The sequence below is a fragment of the Heptranchias perlo genome, chromosome 35 (genome assembly GCF_035084215.1).
Source record: "Heptranchias perlo isolate sHepPer1 chromosome 35, sHepPer1.hap1, whole genome shotgun sequence".
NCBI classification, from domain to species: Eukaryota; Metazoa; Chordata; class Chondrichthyes; order Hexanchiformes; family Hexanchidae; genus Heptranchias; species Heptranchias perlo.
Genome location: NC_090359.1, coordinates 16,649,061 through 16,664,234, shown reverse-complemented (window position 1 = coordinate 16,664,234; position 15,174 = coordinate 16,649,061). Strand labels below are relative to the sequence as shown.

General features: G+C 44.0%; 2 protein-coding genes and 1 long non-coding RNA gene across 3 annotated transcripts; 2 read left to right on the top strand and 1 right to left on the bottom strand.

Moving 5' to 3' along the window:
- Positions 1-657: 657 nt before the first annotated feature.
- Positions 658-2,138, top strand: LOC137302141 (zona pellucida sperm-binding protein 3-like). The gene is made up of 7 exons (XM_067971812.1): positions 658-738; positions 830-1,007; positions 1,093-1,219; positions 1,301-1,380; positions 1,463-1,584; positions 1,653-1,787; positions 1,874-2,138. Exons 1-7 carry the CDS (start codon positions 732-734, stop codon positions 1,990-1,992), a joined length of 768 nt encoding a protein of 255 aa, XP_067827913.1. The 5' UTR covers positions 658-731; the 3' UTR covers positions 1,993-2,138.
- A 5,451-nt stretch (positions 2,139-7,589) lies between these two features.
- LOC137302369 (probable G-protein coupled receptor 139) lies at positions 7,590-11,376 on the top strand. The gene is made up of 2 exons (XM_067972001.1): positions 7,590-7,659; positions 10,469-11,376. The coding sequence occupies exons 1-2, from the start codon at positions 7,590-7,592 to the stop codon at positions 11,374-11,376; spliced, it is 978 nt and encodes a 325-aa protein (XP_067828102.1).
- Positions 10,094-12,305, bottom strand: LOC137302374 (uncharacterized). Its single transcript, XR_010958449.1, has 2 exons — positions 12,263-12,305; positions 10,094-10,746 (listed from the first exon to the last, which is right to left on the bottom strand). It is a non-coding gene; the product is annotated as an uncharacterized lncRNA (long non-coding RNA).
- Between the last annotated feature and the right edge of the window lie 2,869 nt (positions 12,306-15,174).

Sequence of the window (15,174 nt, the reverse complement as noted above, 5' to 3'; positions counted from 1 at the left end):
AATAATTGGGATACAATGTATTCAAGGGGAACTCCACTTTTGGTTATTACTCCTGCCAATCCCCTTGATTCCACGGACACAGATGAGATTTAAGTGATGTTGTTTTGTGCTCCATATCAGGGTTAACTTGAAGCCCCTTAAGGTGAAAGCTCTATTCTACATGGGAAAGAATGCTCATCAAATCTGGCAGTGCCAATCATTTCAGGGTTTCTGACTGCAGGCCTGAAGTCCCCAATGATAGAAAGTGGACTGAGCAGAGTAACAGAGGCTGCTCGAGGCAACTTCAACCAATGGTGGAGCTGCTTCAATCATGTGTCATTGAGGAACAGCTGAAACCCCTCAAACTGCTGCTTAACAGGGCAGGAAAATGACCAGAAATAGCTTTTGTCCAATGAGACCAGCTCTTCATTCCTTAACCTGATGTCTTTCAGATGGCTGGAGATTTCCTGGTCTACACCACCCACCTGAACCACACCCCAAATGCTCATGGATCTGTCATTGTGAGAACGAATGGAGCCATCATTCCAATTGAGTGCCATTATTTTAGGTAAGAAACTTTACTCTGTGGCAAATAAGGTCTACAGCAGGTGCAGTTCTCTGAAGTTGTCCTGAAATTACTCTCCTGTCCTTCCAGGAAGGGCAATGTGAGCAGTGACCCTATCAAGCCCACCTGGATCCCATTCAGCTCGACCAAGTCTGGAGAAGGGCTTCTGTCATTCTCACTGCGTCTTATGAACGGTATGTGATGGGTGGATGGGGAGTGCTTTTCTGTGGTCTCCCACTCGGAGTTTCATCCACTGTCTCCAACCCTTGTCCTCTTGTACTTCAGATGACTGGCTTACAGAGCGCACCTCGACTGTCTACTACCTGGGTGACCTCATTCACATTGAGGCCTCTGTTTCAATGACCAACCACATGCCCTTGAAGCTCTACATTGACAGCTGTGCAGCTACATTGAGCCCAGACAAGGATTCCACCCCAAGATACAACATCATTGACTACCATGGGTAAGGAGCTCTCTGCTTTCTCCAGCTGGTTATGTCTCAATGGGTTCACTGAATTCACTTTGTCCCTTTTTTAATCTATCTTCAGTTGCCTCCTGGACAGCAAAGCTGAGGACTCCTTTTCAACCTTTGTGTTGCCAAGAGGTGAACGTGAGCTGGACAAACTCCAGTTTGACCTGGATGCGTTCCGCTTCTTTGGAGATGACCGTTCCTTGGTAAGAGGAAGCCAAACATTGGGGTTCCCCATGTTGGGAGGAGGTCACTAAATAACAACTTGTATTGAATGTGTCCCTCAGATTTTCATCACCTGTCACCTGAAAGTTGCTGCAGTGGATCGGAGCGATTCCATGAACAAAGCTTGTACTTTCCAGAATATGTAAGTTCCTTCTCTCGCTCAGGGATGTGTTGTATTGAAGGGTGATGGACAACCTGGTTGATAAACGGATTCTCTGGTTTAGCTGGACCCCATTGGAAGAATCCAACAATGACGTGTGTGCCTGTTGTCATCTGGGTAACTGCAGTGCCACGAGGGAATTCCGACTTGATTCCAGAGGAAGGAGGGATCTTATATCTGGACCTGGTAGGTCATTGATCCCCTTGTTGTTGGTCACCCTTTACCCTCTCTAACTGGAATGTTTGATATTGCAGAGAGTGATGCTGAATTGAAGTGGGAGGGTGAGGCCTTACTTGGACCCCTGGTCATTCTGGATCCTGGTGTGACAGACCTGGCAATTGAGCCCCTTAATGAGGTTGAGCAAAGGATGCAGCAGAGGTCTCCGGGTGGTGAGTTGGCTGACTGCTAGTTTCCATTTTCCCCTCAGTATTTCCTTCACTCACTCTGACCTTTGGTTTCTTGTTCTATTTTTTAGGTGTGGAGTCTGAGGTGGTCCTGATCCTGGCCCTGACTGTGACCGCTGTCTCTCTGATCTCTGCTTCTTTGATCGCCTTGTTCCTGTACAGGAAACACAAGCAAACCCAGTTCAACTAGTTATCAAATGACCAATAAAGCAGTGACTACTTGTATCTTCGAATGGCTGGTTGCTCATTTTTCATTATCTGGCTCCAATCAGCATGCAACAAGTGCTCAATTCTGTTAGTAACACTCTGCACTCCTCCACAGTTCCTCCTGTTAGTGAAATGGGTTTTAATGGGTCCATGTAAGTCGTGGCAGAATGGCTGGTAATAGTGTATCCAGACCCAGTCCAGGGATGGCTGCAGCAATGGGTGAAGGCTTGCCAGGCCCTCATTGTGCAGGTAAATGAGCTCTGAAGGAACAGTGGGACTGGCCTGAGGGACTGGTGCCGGCTGGTTGACGGCCCAATCTCTCCCTTGGTGCTCCGCATCCATTGATCACTCGAATCCCCACACGTGCTCCAAACTCCAGTTAAACTCTCCCTTTTGGAGCTAATTGTCCAAACACCAATCGGATTGAGAGTCGGTGGACTTGGAACTCTCTTCCAAGATTGAAGATCCCTGCCCCTGATGTAAAGATTCTTGTTTAGTGGGGGTGGGGCTCCAGGTAGATTTCAAATGCTCAGTGTGAAGGTTAATGTACACAGGGGGCAATGATGTGCCTATTGGGTACAGGCACAGTGAGAGGGCGAGGGATGGGGAGCCCAGAGGTTGTGACTTAACTCTGTTGGATTTGAATTTCACCTGTCTTGTGAGCAGACAGAAGTTTCTCATCTTCAGCTTCCCCTCACGACAGGCCCTGAAGATTTTATTGCAATTTGAAAATAGGATGAACTATTTACATTATTATCATTCACTGTATTTGAAGAGTGATCATAGGAACAGGAGAAGGTCATTTCGCCCCTCGATCCTGGTCCACCATTCAAAGAGATCATGGTTGATCCATGACATAACTCCATATACCTGCCTTCGTCATATCCCTTACCTTTTGGGTCACAATTTTAATCTGAGATAATAGATTTAACAATTGAGCTAGCATCAACTGCCATTTGTGGAAGAGTGTTCCTAACTTCTCCCACTCTTTGCGTGTCGAAGTGTCTCTTCACTTCACTCCTGAAAGTCCTAATTCTAACTTTAAGGTTATGTCCCCTGGTCGCTAAACTGGCTGTGGTTTTCATAACTTTACACTGAATTGGGTACAATCCATGTCTGGGCCACCCTTGCCTTATGAAATACTGAAATTTGTTCATAAAATGTTCTTCCGATTAATGAGAATGTTTAACTTTACAAAGCTGGGTTTCTTTTTGGTAAATCAGACATTCAGGGGGTCTATTAAACAGGATGGGAGCTGTTAGCAGTGAACACCCTCGCTTCAGACAACATTCTTTGGCAGGTGGAAACCACGCCTCCATTTAAATCAAATCATAGTATTATTTTACTTCAGCTATAACCACTGAAGTTTAGTGTTTAAACATAGCAGGAGATCCAGGCTTGTTCTGTTAAAGTAGAATAACAAGTTAGTGGGAACTTTTAACAATAGCAATTCATTTCTGCTCACTGTACACACTGAAGGTGAATTTTCTTCCAGTGGAAACTGCAGTCAGACGGCCCCTCCTCACTTTCACTCTGAGCTTCCTCACACTATTGACAAATAGTGTTCGGAAACTTTAAACCCAATAGATGACAATACATTCAAGTGTAGTGTAGGTCCATCCTACCCTCTTCTGACTGTTTGATTTACATGTAAATATTTCAGGGAGATTTTACAAACTGGATATACTGGGCAAGAGATCTACTTTGGGCTATTTTACAATGTTGCAAAAAATACGATGTAGAAATGCTTCATGAATTCATTCTCAATGAAGCTTAGGATCTTACAGGACAGAAACAGGTGACTATCCTCTTGCTCCTCGTCCACTTTAATGTTCCTCTGTTCCAAGGTCCCTGTACACGACCCAAAGCTGGGGTGAAATGTGAGCTGTGAGGAGGATACAAAGAGGTTCCAATATGATTTATATAAGTTGGGTGAGTGGGCAAAAACATGGCAGATGCAGTATAACGTGGTTAAATGTGAAGTTATTCACTTTGGTTGTAAAATCAGATTATTATCTGAATGGTGATAGATTGGGAAAAGGGGAGGTGCAACGAAACCTGGGTGTCTTTGCACACCAGTCGCTGAAAGCGAGCATTCAGGTGCAGCAAGCAGTTCGGAAGGCGAATGGTATGTTGGCCTTCATTGCAAGAGGATTTGAGTATAGGAGCAGGGATGTTTTACTGCAGTTATACAGGGCCTTGGTGAGACCACATCTGGAGTATTGTGTGCAGTTTTAGTCTCCTTATCTGAGGAATGAAGTCCTTGCCAGGAGGAAGTGCAACAAAGGTTTCCTGGACTGATTCCTGGGATGGCAGGACTGACTTATGAGGAGAGATTGGGTTGACTAGACCTGTATTCACTCGAGTTTAGAATAATGAGAGGTGATCTCAGTGAAACATATAAAATTCGAACAGGACTGGACAGACCAGATGCAGGGAGGATGTTCCCCATGGCTGAGGAGCCCAAAACCAGGGGTCACAGTCTCAGGACAAATCCAATCCAGCCAATTACTGCCCCATTAGTCTACTCTCAATCATCAGCAAAGTGATGGAAGGTGTCGTCGACAGTGCTATCAAGCGGTACTTACTCACCAATAACCTGCTCATCAATGCTCAGTTAGGGTTCCGCCAGGACCACTCGGCTCCAGACCTCATTGCAGCCTTGGTCCAAACATGGACAAAAGAGCTGAATTCCTGAGGTGAGGTGAGAATAACTGCACTTGACATCAAGGCAACATTTGACCAAGTGTGGCACCAAGGAGCCCTAGTAAAATTGAAGTCAATGGGAATCGGGGAAAACGCTCCAGTGGCTGGAGTCATACCGAGAACAAAAGAAGATGGTAGTGGTTGTTGTAGACAAATCATTTCAGCCCCAGGACATTGCTGCAGGAGTTCCTCAGGGCAGTGTCCTCGGCCCAACCATTTTCAGCTGCTTCATCAATGACCTTCCCTCTATCATAAGGTCAGAAATGGGGATGTTCGCTGATGATTGCACAGTGTTCAGTTCCATTCGCAACCCCTCAAATAATGAAGCAGTCCGAGCCCGCAGGCAGCAAGACCTGGACAACATCCAGTCTAGGGCTGATAAGTGGCAAGTAACACTCGTGCCAGACAAGTGCCAGGCAATGACCATCACCAATAAGAGAGAGTCTAACCACCTCCCCTTGCCATTCAACGTCATTACCATCACCGAAGCCCCACCATCAACATCCTGGGGGTCACCATTGACCAGAAACTTAACTGGACCAGCCATACAAATACTGTGGCTACAAGAGCAGGTCAGAGGCTGGGTATTCTGCGGCGAGTGACTCACGTTCTGACTCCCAAAACCTTTCCACCATCTACAAGGCACAAATCAGGAGTGTGATGGAATACCCTCCACTTGCCTGGATGAGTGCAGCTCCAAAAACACTCAAGAAGCTCGACACCATCCAGGACAAAGCAGCCCGCTTGATTGGCACCCCATCCACCACCCTGAACATTCACTCCCTTCACCAGCGGTGCACAGTGGCTGCAGTGTGTACCATCCACAGGATGCACTGCAGCAACCCGCCAAGGCTTCTTTGACAGCACCTCCCAAACCCGAGACCTCTACCACCTAGAAGGACAAGGGCAGCAGGCACATGGGAACAACACCACCTGCACGTTCCCTTCCAAGTCACACACCATCCCGACTTGGAAATATATCGACGTTCCTTCATTGTCGCTGGGTCAAAATCCTGGAACTCCCTTCCTAACAGCACTGTGGGAGAACCTTCACCACACGGACTGCAGCGGTTCAAGAAGGCAGCTCACCACCACCTTCTCAAGGGCAATTAGGGATGGGCAATAAATGCCGGCCTCGCCAGCGACGCCCACATCCGATGACCGAACAAAAAAAAACTGACCTTGACCATTTCCATTGTAAGGCAAGACAGCTATGGACAATGACTCAGGAAAAGCAGCAGGGATGGTGATAAGAACACAATGCGGGCAGGCAGCTCGATGTATGAGGAGCAATCAGTGGTCACTTGGCCTCTGTGACAAATCATTTTGCAGAGGGTTTTGTGACAAGATGAGTTAAGCTGACCACTTAAATTCTATTTTTAAAAAAATTTCTTTCGGAGGATTTTGTGACCGGATGGGTCAAGCTGGCAACATTATATTTTGTGGTCAAATAACCTCATAAATCTAGAAGAGTTTTATGAATAAGAACGCCGTATATGTTGTGAGGCTCCTACCACGGAGCTTTAAAAACCCAACATCTTTTGAGCTCAGGGGAGAGGACGGTGCAGAGCAATTAGCGAAGTTCACCCAGCTGTCAGAAGACTACAACCTCTGTCCAGAGATCGACCAAGCTGTAAAAAGACTTCGAAACTGTCAGAAGACTTGAGAGGATTACACCGCCAACTTAATTACAAACTCTGCCCAGAGACCAAACGGTGTGATATTGTTTTAATATCTGTATGATAAGTGACTTCACTCTATTATTACTGTCTTATAATATTGGATACTTTCACATGTTTGATTTGACTATTAAAAAAGAAGACATTGATTACCATTTGGCGTCACATCCGAATCTGTTCGAATGACTGAGCACTAATTTATAAAATTATGTCTCCTCGTTCTTCATTCCGCCATCAGAGGAAATTGATTCTCAATCTAATCTATCAAATAATTTTAACATTTTAAACACCTCAATTAGATCGCCCCTCAAACTTCTATATCAACGCAATACAAGCCACGTTTATGCAACCTGCCCTCATAACTTAACCCTCTCAGCCCGGGTATCATTATGGTGAATCTGCATTGCACCACCTCCAAGGCCAACACATCCTTCCGAGGATGTGGTGCCCAAAACTGAATGCAGTACTCCAGATGGGGTCTGACCAAAGCTCCATACAGCCTGTGAAAGTAGCTGGGAGGGGAATAGAAATGGTGGTGAGGATACGCGTTGGTGGCGGGGCTGAACACGATGGCTTCAGTCTTCGCAATGTTAAACTGAAGGAAATTGGGGCTCATCCAAGATTGGATGTCGGACAAGTATCCTGACCACACACAGGTAGTGGAGGTAGAGTTAATGCACATGGCTCGGGCTGAATTGGGCACGTTGCACACTGAATGTAACCGTGCTGAACTGGACCTGTCCACATCATACGCAGAGATGTGGGTTAAAGTGGGTGTACGACCAGGATCGAGAAATTGGCTGCGTTTTCCGGTTGCAGAAGGAGAGTGTCTCTGATCAGTTATACCTTGTGCTGAGATCTGTTAATTCAGCATTAAGAGGTGTTTAAACCCGGGGTCTTCCTCGTGTACAAGGCTCACCCTCACCAATGGTAACTACCTGTCAAGCTTTTCATTATCTTTTCTGAAGAAATGTAATCGGGATCATACTGTGGTTTCTCGGTATTTCACTTTAGAGCTGTGTCAGATCCAATTTCATCAAAACAAAAACACGAGCCTGGCAACGGCTGCACTAATCTGTTTGTATCAATTACTGTAATTAATATAAAAGACCAAAGCACCGAATTGTCTCCCTGGAGGCTGACATCAGGTATAACTGTGTCAACCCTTGAATGTAGAGCAGAGCTTCTGATAGAAATGCACGGTTCACCTAAAGGACTGTTATTTGCCATTTATTATCCCATCCTTGCAGCTATCAGTGTTCCAGGTAAAGTATTGTAGTTAGTTATTAGTTATGGAAATCGTTGTTTAACTGTATCACTGCTCTAGTTCACTGGTATCGTTTCTCCCTTTTAATTGTATCGTTTCTCCCCTTTAATGATATAATTTCTCCACTTTACCGGTATAATTTCTTCTCTTTAACAGTATAATTTCTCTCCTTTAACTGTATAATTTCTCCCCTTTACCAATATTTCTCCCCTATAATAGTGCAATCTCTCCCCTTTAAATGTATAAATTCGCCGCTTTTACTATCACTTCTCCCCTGTGACTGTGTAATTTCTCCCCTTCAACAGTATAAATATCTGCCTTTTATGTGTCACCTTTAATTATATCATTTCTGCTCTTTACCGGTGTAATTTATCCCTTTAATGATATCATTTCTCCCCTTCAATGGTATAATTTCTCTCCTTAAACGGTATCATTTCTCTGCTTTAACTGTATCGTTTCTCCCCTTTAACTGTGCGCTTCTCGGCTTTACCAGTACCACTACCTGATGTGTTATTGGCCCTGTTACTGGAGGAGTGCAGAGATCTCGGAGGATTGTAGGGCTGGAGGAGGCTACAGAGATTGGGAGGAGCGAGGCTGAGTATTTGAGTACAAGGATAAGAATTTTAAAATTGAGGTGTTGTCGGAAAGGGAGCCAATGTAGATCATCGAACTCAAGGTTGATGGGTGAACAGGACTTGTTGCGAGTTATGATACCAGCTGCAAAATTTTGGATGCGCTCAAGTTTACGGAGGGTGCAAGGCAGGAGGCCAGCCAGGAGAGCATTGGAATAGTCGAGTTTAGAGGTCACAACAGCATGGATGAAGGTTTCAGCAGCAGATGAGCTGAGGCAGGGGCAGAGACCAGTAGTTACGGAGGTGGAAGGTGGTGACCTTGGTGGTGGAGAGGATATGGGTCCGAAACTGCACTCAGAGTCAAATAGGACGCCAAGATTGTGAACAGTCTGGTTCGGCCTCAGAAAATGGCCAGGAACAGGGATGGAGTCGATGGCGAGGGAATGGAGTTTGTGGCTGAAAGGAAGACAATGTTTTCATCTGTTATCACGGTGTACATGTAGGTCTATTGTGTTATTGTAAGTGAATTGTCACACTGTTCTCACCGTGTAGATGTAGTTCTATTGTGTTATGAACATTATTACTGTGGGTGAATTATCCCACTGTTATTCCGGTGTATATGTAGTTATGTTGTGTTTATTGGTGCTGCACTGTGGAAGGTGTACTCTGTTATATCAGAGAATATATTGTATTGCTGCCGTTGTGTTGTGAGTGGTATTATCACGTTATTATAAGATATGTAGGAAATTATTTTGTTCCTTGCTGCAGACTGACTGGTGGTGGGGTTCGCTTCCAAAGACGCTCTCAACCCTCGGGTACCGTGACCATTCCTTTTTACTCAGGGCATTTCCACTCTAATTGTGAAGTTGCCCCTGAAGATATATCGGAGCCTCTACAGATGAATAAGAAGTGGAACCGCTGGCGATCCGCTAAACAGCAACATCAGGGTGAAAATTCTTTGCGTTTGATGCCAGCATTCCAGGCACCAATACAGGATGGTTCACTGATAGTTACGGTTTCATTAATTAAAGCAAATTAAATCAAAAATATGTAATACTGATTGGATGTATTAATAATTCAACCAATTACAGACGTAACTGTATAATCGTGAAGCTACTGGTTGAATTTAATCTCTGGATTTATTCATTACTGACTGGGTTTATTAAATGATTCATTTACTTGTCTTCGTTTTGATAATTATTTACAGCACGGAATAATTTCAACAAGTTCTTTATCGATTGAGATTATTCAGTGATTAAATAATTCCCGACTGAATTTAATAACTGACTTGATTGAAGGGACATTATTGGGCAGCCAATTATTGACAAAAATATAAACAATGTAACAAGTGTCCGTTTTATGAATGAATCTGGATTTGCTCCAAACTTAGACCGCGCTGTGTTTGTGCTTCCAACAGTGAATAATTCGACAGCTTGGATTGTAGGTAATTGGTAGAAGGGCTAGACTGGAGCTGAGGAGAAATTATTTTCACCCAGAGGGTGGTGGGAGTCTGGAACTCAGTGCCTGAAAGGGTGGGAGAGGCAGAAACCCTCGACTCATTTAAAAAGTCCTTGGATGTGTACTTGAAGTGCTGTAACCTACAGGGCTACAGACCGAGTGCTGGAAAGGGGGATAAAGCTGGATAGCTCTTTTTCAGTCGTCACGGACATGATGGGCCGAATGGCCTCCTTCCGTGCCGTAACTTTCTATGATTCTATGAATTCATCGGATGAGAGCGATTTGGGCTCCGACAGGACATGGTCGGTTTTAAATGCAAGTTTTTTGTACTTTATTGGTTGTTTCCAGTTTCATTGTCAATTCTTTTATTATTTATTCTCTTAAAAAATCTTCTGTAATACGTTTATTTTCCTGTCACCTAATCTTCGCATTTATTATGAACCATTTTACTGATTCTTTAAGATTTGTTTCTTTTCTTGTCTATTTGACGTTCCCGCATTGGTTTTAATGGGTTTCTTGTTCCCATTATGTTTTATTATATTCATTTACATTCTGAAGTCTTTGGCCTGTCTGATTTCAATGCGGATGATTATTTTAGCACAGATACAGGTGTCCAGAGGGTAAGGATCGGTTTTCAACTCAGGATCAAGTGTCAAAGCTATAAGTTTCACACAGAATCCTGTCAATTGGATTATTTTGCTGGGAGTCGGATCATTAACGCTCCTGTTCTCTCTCACACACGTACACATGCTCTGTCTCTCTCCTTCTCTCTTACAGCTAACTTGGCGGTGATTGTGATCCTGTCCCGAGGAAGGTGCGGTCTCTCCAGATGTATCACTTCCTACCTGGTGTCCATGGCGGTGACGGATCTCCTGGTCATTATCACGGCTGTGATATTAAACCGCATTGTTGGTATTTATTTCCCATTCAGTTTCCTGTCCATCACTCCGGTCTGTTCTCTCAGTTTTGTGTTAATTTATGCAATCAGAGACAGTTCTGTCTGGGTAACGGTCGTGTTCACCTTTGATCGATTTGTAGCCATTTGCTGCCAGAAGCTGAAAACAAAATATTGCACCGAGAAAACGGCGGCTGTGGTTATCGGAACGGTCTGTGTCCTGAGCTGTTTAAAAAATACATTCTGGTATTTTATATATGAACCTTTGTATACAATTAACAACATACCCTGGTTCTGCAACATCAAGTTAATATTTTACACCTCACCCGCATGGGCTGCATTTGACTGGATTCACCGCATTTTAACCCCTTGTCTCCCATTCATTGTGATTTTATTGCTCAATGCTCAGACCGTCAGACACATTTTAGCGGCCATTAGAATCCGCAGAAGACTCCAGGTCCGCAGCAACGTTGAGAATCAGAGTGACCCAGAGATGGAGAACCGGAGGAAATCCATCGTTTTGCTCTTCTGTATCTCGGGCAGTCTCATCCTGTTATGGTTGTTGTTTCTTATAACTTTCCTCTATGTGCGAATTGCGAACGTTAGTTATTTCTCAGGTTCCAATTTCGATGATTCAAATTTTATTCTGGAGGAAAGCGGATTTATGCTTCAGCTTTTGAGTTCCTGCCTAAACCCGTTTATTTATGCAGGGACCCAGAGTAAATTCAGAGACGAGTTAAAGAATATGGTGAAATATCCACTGACTCTAATTGTTAAATTATTTAAATAATGAAAATAGTAAAATCCAGCCTCAATTGTTCCTTATATTCCATCCTATACTCCTCTCGTTCCTCTCACACACTGCCTGCCCTCTCAGATACACAGTCACTCACTCTGAGATCCTTTCCCACTGTAAATTTACGAAAGTATAAGGAAAACTACATCATTGCACAATTCAGTGTTGTTTCCTGTTCTGTTAGTTTCCAGTTCTCTTGTCGGTGCTGACTCAGGCCTGGTGCATTCCCACCAGCCCCGAGGGCCCTCGAGTATCTCCACATTCATGTGGGAGACAGAGTCCGAGCTCTGTTCTGTTGTTGGATATCAAGTTTAACTGTTTAATGAAGGGACCTCAATATCCCCCCTGGGAATAGTTTGGATTTTGAGGATGGTATACTCTCTGAAATGGCAACACACACTGTGCCCACCCATTGTTCTCCACTCACTGGGCACCGCCCCACAGCCACACTCGTGTGTCCATAAACATAAGAATTGCTGGATGGAAAAAGACCAAGGTCCATCCAGCTCGCCTTCCACTATCCGGTTAGTCACATGATACAACGACAATGGGGTTGTTGACTAATCGTTGCAATCAATCTCTATCAATGAATCCACAACAGACCCTGACACAAGGCCAGGAATCCCCCAGTCATCGAGAGCTTTGGGAACCATAGGCCCAAAGGCACCTGTTCCTCCCAAACATGTGACACTTACCACATGTCATGTCTCAAATTACTCAGATACTGAAATGAGAAATGTTATTTTCTGTAAGATTCTATCTAATTTGCATTTGAATGATTCAATATGAACTGCTTTCACCACCTCCCTGGGGAACCTGTTCTATAGAGTGACCACTTGCTCACTGAAATATTCTTTATGGAGCTTAGTTTTGAATTTACCTGGCTTCAAGTGCAGGCCGTCTCCTCTGGTTCTACTCTTCTGAACATGGTGAAATATTTTGTCACAGTCTACATTATCCAGTCGATTTAGAAACCTAAAAACAGCAATAGTATCACCTCTAAACATTCCCGTTTCCAGTGAGAACATGCCCAATTTACATAATCACTCAACATAATTCAATCTCTCCACCCGCTCAATCATTCTGATTGCTCTCTTCTCTGTCCTCTCAATAGCTGCATTATGCTTTTTGTACTGTGGTGACCAGAACTGTACACAGCATTGTAAGTGCGATTGCACCTATAATTTTACAGTAGCAGGATTCCCAAACTATTTCGGCTCAATATTGACCTTTAAATGCATCTCAGCATCTGATTTGCTTTACTCACTGCCGCCGAGCATTGATGCGACAGCTTCAATTTATTATCAATCTACTCCCCCCGATCTTTTTCATTGCCATGGACATTATTTTCTTTCCAGTTAAGTAATGGATTCCCCCAGTGATCTACGCTTGGCCCCCTCCTATTCTTCATTTACATGCTGCCCTTCGCCGACATCATCCTAAAACACTACATCAGATTCTACATGTACACTGATGACACACAGCTCTACCTCACCATCACCTCTCTCCACCCCTCCACTGCCTCTGAGTTGTCATATTGCTTGTCCACCATCGAGCAGTGGATGAGGAGAAATTTCCTCCAATTAATTATTGGGAAGACCGAATCCATTATCTTCAGTCCCTGTCACAAACTCCGTTTCCTCCCCACCAAATCCATCTCTCTCCGTGGCCACTCTCTGAGGATGAACGAGACTGTTAGCAACCCAGGCGTCCTAATTGACCCTAAGCTGACCTTCTGACCACATATCTTCTCCATCACCAAGACCGCCTGTTTCCACCTCCTGTAAAATTGTCCGTCTCCACCCCTGCCTCAGCTCATCTGCTATTAAATCCTCATCCATGCCTTAGTTATATCTGGGCTCCACTATTCCAATGCTATCACTGCTGTCCTTCCAGCTTCCACCCTCCGTAATTTTGAGCTCATCCAAAACTCTGCTGCCCATATCCTTACTCGACCAACTCCCATTCACTCATCACCCCTGTGCTCGCTGTCCTACATCGGCTCCTGGTCCGGCAACACCTCGAATTAAAAATGCTCACCTTTATGTTCAAATCCCTCCATGGCCTCGCCCCTTCCTATCTTTAGCCCTACAGCCCACCAAGAACTCTGCGTTCATCCAACTCTGGTCTCGTGTGCAGCCCGATTTCCATTGCACCACAATTGGTGGCCGTGGCTTCAGTTGTCTCAGCCCTAAGCTCTGGAACTTCCTCCCTAAACCTCTCCACTTCTCTCTCCTTCCATCTAACACACTTCGTAAAACCTACCTCTTTGACCAAGTTTTTGGTCACCTGTCCTAATATCTCATTATGTAGCTCGGTGTCAAATTTTGTCTGATAACCATCACATGAAGCATTTTATTGTGTTAAAGGTGATCTATAAATGGACGTTGTTTTTCTTGTTGTTGCAATAGTTCATTCCTGGTTTTTTTTGTCCCCGTGTGAAGCACTTTGCATTCCTCTACATTAAATTTCATCTGCTACCTGTCTGTCCGATGCCCAAGTATTTAAATCCTCCTGTAGCTTATCCTGTTCAGTTTTGCAGTCTACCATCTTCATCAGCTTTGCATCATCTGTAAATTTACGCTTAGTTCCAGATCACTTATGAAGATATTAAACAAAAGAGGTCCAAAACAGATCACTGTGGAACCCCACTGGTAACATTCTTGCAAGCTGATGACAATCCCTCACCACTGCCCTCTGGATTCTATCGGTGAACAAATTACACACCCACTGAAAAACATTTCCACTCATTTCCGCATTCTTTGTTTTCAGTACCAGCCTTTCGAGAGGAACTGTATCAAAGGCCTTCCTGAAATCCATGTACACCACATCCACTACCTTACCAATATCACACTCCTTTGCCACACGTTCAAAGAAAAATAGTGAGCTAGATTGGCAAGACTTCCCCTTTCATGAACGCAAATTGTCTATCTTTTAAGGTTATATTTCTATTCACAAGCTCCTTGAACTTACCTTTAATAAGCATTTCCATAACTTTACCCACAATGGACGTTAAACTCACTGGTCAGTAGTTTCCTTGGTGAATTTTGCTGCCTTTTTAACAATAGGAGTAACATCTGCCTTTCTCCAGTCCCCATCATATTGGAAATTAGCAAATGTAACTCCTCTGTTCAAGAAAGAATGGCGACAGAAAGCAGGAAACTACAGGCCAGTTAGCTTAACATCTATCTTAGGGAAAATGTTAGAATTTGTTATTAAGGAGGTTGTAGCAGGGCACTTAGACAATCTCAATGCAATCAGGCAGAGTTAATACGGCTTTGTGAAAGGGAAATCGTGTTTGACTAATTAATTAGAGTTCTTTGAGGAAGTAACAAGCAACGTGGATAAAGGGGATCCTGTGGATGTGGTGTACTTTGATTTCCAGAAGGCTTTTGACAAGGTGCCACATCAAAGGCTACCACACAAAATAAGAGCTCATGGTGTAGGGGTAATATATTAGTATGGATAAAGGATTGATTAGCTAACAGGAAACAGAGAGTAGGCATAAATGGGTCATTTTCAGGTTGCAAGGTGTAACGAGTGGAGTGCCACAGGGATAAGTGCTTGGAACTCAACTATTTACAATCTATATCAATGACTTGGATGAAGGGACCGAATGTATGATTGCTAAATTTTCTGATGACACAAAGGCAGATAGGAAAGTAAGTTGTGAAGAGGACATAAGGGGTCTGCAAAAGGATACAGATAGGTTAAGTAAGTGGTCAAAAATTTGACAGATGGAGTCCAATGTGGGAGAATGTGAACTTGCCCACTTGGCAGGAGGAATTCAAA

What these genes read in the sequence shown, in the direction of transcription:
- LOC137302141 (XM_067971812.1), top strand. An exon ending in AACATCATTGACTACCATGG is followed by an intron (nt 1,008 to 1,092) that starts GTAAGGAGCTCT and finishes ATCTATCTTCAG; the next exon opens with TTGCCTCCTGGACAGCAAAG. An exon ending in GGATCTTATATCTGGACCTG is followed by an intron (nt 1,585 to 1,652) that starts GTAGGTCATTGA and finishes TTGATATTGCAG; the next exon opens with AGAGTGATGCTGAATTGAAG.
- LOC137302369 (XM_067972001.1), top strand. Translation starts at nt 7,590, where the DNA reads ATGCACGGTTCACCTAAAGGACTGTTATTTGCCATTTATTATCCCATC. An exon ending in TGCAGCTATCAGTGTTCCAG is followed by an intron (nt 7,660 to 10,468) that starts GTAAAGTATTGT and finishes TCTCTCTTACAG; the next exon opens with CTAACTTGGCGGTGATTGTG.